The sequence below is a fragment of the Lampetra fluviatilis genome, chromosome 2, assembly GCF_964198595.1.
Source record: "Lampetra fluviatilis chromosome 2, kcLamFluv1.1, whole genome shotgun sequence".
NCBI lineage: Eukaryota > Metazoa > Chordata > Hyperoartia > Petromyzontiformes > Petromyzontidae > Lampetra > Lampetra fluviatilis.
The window spans coordinates 13291882-13297881 of NC_136276.1; the positions used below are offsets into that span (position 1 = coordinate 13291882).

Consider the following 6000-nt stretch of genomic DNA (forward strand, 5'->3'; position numbering starts at 1 on the left):
TCACCAATATGACAAAATTTAATCAAGATAAAGTGAAGCTCAGCAATGAAGCGAATAGAATACAGAACAGTAAAAAATAACCAGCATGCATTTACAGCCTGAAAATGTCCAGGGAGGGGGGGGGGTAATCTTTGGGGCTTTAAGATAAGTGAGAAAATGGATGGTTACATTTTCACCAATTTTTACATGACTAATATAGAACGAAGGTTCGCTTTCTTCCATCAACACTTTGTGGGAGTAATGAGAAGAACGTACCGTATAATGTTGTGATACTGCGCTGTCAGTCGTGCACATTTTAAGTTTTGGTTATATGACTGTCACCATGCTTTTGGATTTCACTTTTAATCTCTGCCGTACATTGTCAAGAACTTGTACGTTTCACACATATGCAATCCCTGAAGGAAAATCCCATTGAAACAGTACATCAACGGCGCATTTGCACGCGCAGCATAATCCAGCGAGGTGCCAAATGCTTGTACATCCAACTGCTGCTGGCAGCAGCTTTTCCATTATTGATGGTCTCACCTCCAGAATTGCCTGCAGGGGAGGCAGTAGAAGCAGTTAAAGATTTGCTCTAAGCTCACTAATTGCCGGGCTTTTTGGTTGCTGCAGCAATTGACATCCATATTGCATGTTCCGTAAAGTACGTTGTCGCACATGCTCCGACGCGATGCCAATCTGTTAAACAGCCGTCGGTGCGTTCGCTGCCTTTTTCGCGTGGTATCACAAGTACAAAATAATTTATTTTTGGGCTTCAGTGTTCACGCTTTGCTATGTATGTATATAGTGTTTACTCATTAATTTCATTATTAATGCCGGCAATTTTCTCAGACGTTAAGCGTTTGTTTGTAGCTGATTGATTTCATTGATTCATATACGTCTTTCCACGTTGGGAAAACTGGTGTAAATAATTAAATTCTCTCAGGTAAGTTTTGCAAAAATCAAAAATTTTTGCGAGGGAAGTCTTCCTCCAAGGAGGCTAAACACAGATGCTAAAACCATGAAGCAGCAAATGTTGTTTATTATTATTAAAGTTACGACATTTTATGAAGAGTTAAACAATACAGATTTCTCAGGAAACGTATCGTGCTTATGTTTGGTAAAGTATTATTTACCTAAAATATCAACAATATGCTTGGGTGGAGCTGTGGCTCCGAAATTTGCACAGTGCGCTACGAACCTGGCAAGCCCAGTTCGATTCCTGGACATGGCTAACGTCCGTGGCGAGTGATTTTTGAAGCGGTCCGAGGTCTCCCCCGTCAAGCTGCACTAAGCAAGTATGGTCAAACAATGCCCATGACTGCCGTTGCATGGGGAGGCCTTCATCCATAATTAACAGTGGACAATCGTATACAGGCCATTTTAAGATGACCACAAGGCCACAGATTCCTGCTGTATTTCCTAAACATTGTTGATTACATTTTGTATATTTGAAATTAAACATAGTAAATACAATTTACATCTATACATCGATGGGGATAAGTGATGTAACATTTTATATATTTTATACAGTACGTGCAAATATTCAATATCTGCATTTCTTAATAAGCGCATATCTCTACAATAATGTCCATGCATATTTTTTTTTCCTTTCACAAAGCCCTGCTGAATGATATCAGTGAAAAATGCTGAATAATTATTTTCATACTCTTTGGTTTTGTCCGTAAAGTCACGTTTAAACAAAAAAACCCAGAGTATGAATCCTTGCAGTCACGAAAGCTTCAAATCTAGAAATAATTACATTATCTCATGTGAATTTGTACTTGTAAACAGACTGGCATGCTCTCACGCAAGCCATTACCCCGAGCAACGATGTCACTGCGACATGTGGCGAGTTTTATTGTGTTGGCTGCTGATGCATCTGTTTGGTTCGCATGGTGAGCTGTGAACTTACCCCGAACCACTTAAAAGCGGCAAAGGAAAATGTACGATGCAACCTAATGGAACTCGCAATGGGTTTCCATTTTATGTTTCTTTCCAGCTGATTTCTTGTAAAGGGGGACAGCCTTGGCCAAAAAAGCACTACCCTTTGTACGAACAAATGTAGCTTTTTGGCTGACCGGAGGTGGTCTCAGCCTTAACAGTGGCCCTGTTTACAAGTGGTATAATTGGGCATTTTATATCAATTGTGTAATAATGCTGATACTGTATGAGCAAGAAAGGTGTATTCTACAACGACATTTTCTAAAGGCTCTTTTGGCACAAACTTTCATGCTTCACCCCATGGTATTGATGTGTAGAGCATGCTCACGTGTGTGTGCGCGCATGCGTGACCTGGGGAGCGGTGATGTCGTGGTTAGTTCACCGTGCTACGATTCTGGCGACGGTGTAGAAACATCAACATTGTGGACCCAAAGATGACAATGCGTGGTGCTGGCCACACCATTCCCTCATGCGGTATGCAGGCCTTCATAGTTGCTCGCCAACAGCACTCGCTTCAGCAGTCTACGTGGTTATACAGGGATTTTAGTTTTTTGTTTCGTGTGTGGAGTCTGTGTATTTTACTTGTGAAAACTAGCCGTCTCTGACTGGCCGTGCTCTCACTCTGTGCATTGGGGGTGGCCCAGGCAGAGGAAGCTTCCAGGCAGTTTTATTTCGTTCACCAAACCTAAGTGGAATTCAACATTCCATAGAAAACATGAGTAGCCTCGAAAGCGAATTAAGTAGTCCTTAAAAACTGCAGATAATCCCTAACCCCTGCTGCCTTGAGCTGTTCGCGCTAATTGTCTGCACGTTGCGCGCTAAACACTTGCGGAGCCCATTAAGCGCCTCCCCGTCCCCGCTGCTTTGCTGCGAGCAGGAGCGATCGCAGCGTCGTCCTTTGTCATCCTGGCCGTGCTGGTGCTCATCACGCGCTACGTGCTGCGGCACAAGGGCACGTACCACACGCACGAAGTGAAGGGCTCTGACGCGGGTGGAAAAGCGGACGCCATCAGCCCCTTGCCACCGCCGCCGCCACCGCCGCCGCCGGCAGTGCGTACCGACGAGAGCCCTCGCGAGTGGTTCATCTGAGACGACAGCACCTGCGGTTTGTGTGCAAACGTGTAAATGTGCAATTGCAGACGCTTGTTGTGCGGTCCGTTTGGTGTTCAAATTGTTTTACGTATTTATTTATCATTATTGACTCTTAAGGGATGATTTGGATAGCAAAAAAAATGAATTGCTGTAAATGACATTTTAGAGCGGGAATAGAAAATTGGCTCTGGATGTTTTGCGTGAAGCGTTTAAGTGGATTGTAAAACATCACGCTGAAATCCGAAAAATATATACGTATAAAATAAAATCCCCATCAGTCTAGGACTGACTGACTAACCAAAAATAAGCACGCTTTGGGACTGGAATCCTGATTCAAGTGGTGAATGACGAATGCGAACGATTAATGGGCAGAAATGTGGATGGTAGGGATTGAATGATGTATTGCAGACGTTGTTGCACAAGCTGTACATTTGTGAGTAATGTGTTCTTTTTGAAAGTCTTTTTGACGCAGTGGGAATTGCACAAGATGTTTTAGTGAAATAAAACGTGAAGATTGTAAAGTATAATGCAAGTGTAAATCCATCTGACGACGTAATCTGTCTATTAGCATTAACTTCCGTGGCATTTGGGACGTGAGCATCTGCATCGCGTGATTTCTGTTGATCTCGTTTGGTCGCGTGCAGCGGCACAGGTGGCCAAGACGTTCACAGGAATCCCTGAATAAACCTCTCTCTGCAGATGGTTCCCACATCCCAAGGAGGTTTTACGAAAGTGGTGAATTGGAAGCTTCTGCAAGGGGCAGCCACTGATTTAACTATATTTTTAAATATATGCGGACTTAGCTGTAAGGGTATACGCGTGGTTCACATGATCAAGTTTGTGCTGTGATGTGTGTGAATCATTTGAAAAACCTTCACGATCCAAGTTGCACTCAGTTGGCCAAATACAACCTGTTTTGATTCTGTGAACGGCAATGATAAGCAGGACGATGATAAACTCTCGTGAACTTTTATTAATAGCAAATTAATATTACATATAACGCGTATGTGAAATTGTATTAAAATGTATTTACCACAATGCAATTACAAACCACAATTTAATTTAGCGCGAATAATTTATCACCTTCAGGATGACAAAGCGTTCCTTTGCCGAGCTTTTGACATTCCCAATTAGTTTATTTTGGTTTGGATCGTCGAAGTATAATGTCAAATTTGACATTCCCGTTGGCATTTGCAAACATTGCATAATGCGATTGTCCAGTACTGCAGCCGTTGCAGAGGAGGGCGCAGACTCGGTCATGTTGCAAATGTTCATAAAAAGTTGTCAGTGCATTCTCACACCCGCACGTCGCATCGGGCCCTCAGAGGCGCCAGCGTGCGGCGAGGTAGCAGCTGCTGTTCGGTACACCAGTGTGTGGTTTTACGCCACGTGTCAGTATTTTTGCTTGTCGGCCGCTTGACTGTGGAGGCCACTTGTTTTCTCACGGAAAGTCTGCATGTTCTGTGCAACCTGCCACACGAATGGTGGCCGGCAGGGATGGGCTCGTGGGTTCCTTTGCCTCAGCCCTGCAGAGCTTTAAATCCGTTTTTGCATACGGCCATTATGACGAATATATAACACTACGTGATCACTGGAAAGCTCAGTCACGTGTCTGTTTCCACTGCTAGGTTACGTCCTCTCAATGTCACCATCACCTCCTTTCCAACAGGAGGAGAACACATTTTGCTTTCTGAAGTATTTACTGTTACGAGAGCATTTTTTTTTAGTCACGTGCAGTATCTCCCGATTGGCTACTCTTAAGACCGAACAAGGTAATTCACTTTTGAGTGCAATTTATCTGTGTTTAACATCATAAACTAAACTTTTACGTACTGCATAATGCATATATTGTAAACGGCTGTTACAAGCACATTAGAAAATTATTGTCTGTTGTATATATATATTAAAAAAACGTTCCTAAATTGTGCGTACAGCGTTGTCTCCTTTTTCCCCCTTTATGAGAGCAATGTGTGCCTCCGTGTCACCAATGAGCGCACGTCAACACAATGCAGGCAGCAGCACCCTGATGGATTGACACATAAATGTAAGGATTATTGTGAAGGTGGTTGGTATGTAGAGGCATTTCAAATCCCAAAACTGCTCAGCGATGATGGCCATTACCAAGGTGTATTTTCTGCTGTACAGTACTGGTATATTGGACATTAAGGGCTTGATTAAATTTTATGCATGAGTAGGCCATAGAGTGCCGATGTCTTATGCCAAAATGTTATGAGTTGGTTTAAATCTACAGACGATGATACATTTGGATGTAAAAACCTGTTCCTTTTTGGAGCTGGCTTGCACAGCCTATTTAAAGAAAATCAATGTTCACTGATGCCATTGCCATCATCATATATACCTAAAGGTTAAGCATTCCATCATAAGTGGCATTCAGAAATGTCAAAAACTCAGTCTGGACCCCCATGCTTCAATTAAATACAGTATGATATGCGTGCATATGTTATGTTATTCGAGTAATTTTCTTCATTTATGCCCATTCTTGTCAGTTTCAGGAAATCTGTAATAACGTTTGAATAGTAGTCCCATATGACGACAGCAATCAATACTGTTAGGCCAAGGGATGTGTATTTTTAACTTTCCTAACAGAATGACTGTCTCAACGTGATTCATGTGCACGTATAATTTTGGCTTGACAACTCGTCATGTTAGAAATAAATGCATTTTTATTTTAATGTTTAAATAATGTGGAAAGGTTGTAATTAGCAGGTGCTCGTGTGCTGTGCCGAGAGTGAGATTGTGTTCGGGAAATGCGGCTCCCTGTGGCATCAATGTTACTTTTTGATGTGTTGGCAGTTAGACAAAAATCTGCTAAAAGCACATTGCTGTATTTGCTGTTTCAGCCTGGAGTAAACACACACGCTGGTATTCAACCTGCCAGGAAAAGGCAGCCGTGTTGGCGTTAGCTGTTGGCGCGTTGTTTTAGGAAGTGGAAAACTCCACCTCCGATTTCACAGTTGTAGGTGA

The 6000-nt window shown here is 42.6% G+C and overlaps 1 protein-coding gene across 1 annotated transcript in view; it reads left to right on the forward strand.

The window, feature by feature from the left end:
- Nucleotides 1-4937, forward strand: part of LOC144943033 (contactin-associated protein-like 2) — a 146601-nt gene extending 141664 nt beyond the window's left edge. Inside the window, exon 24 of the mRNA XM_078870202.1 lies at nucleotides 2801-4937. Within this exon, the coding sequence (XP_078726328.1) occupies nucleotides 2801-3012 (212 nt within the window). The 3' untranslated portion in view covers nucleotides 3013-4937. The remainder of the gene's footprint in view (nucleotides 1-2800) is intronic.
- Nucleotides 4938-6000: the final 1063 nt, after the last annotated feature.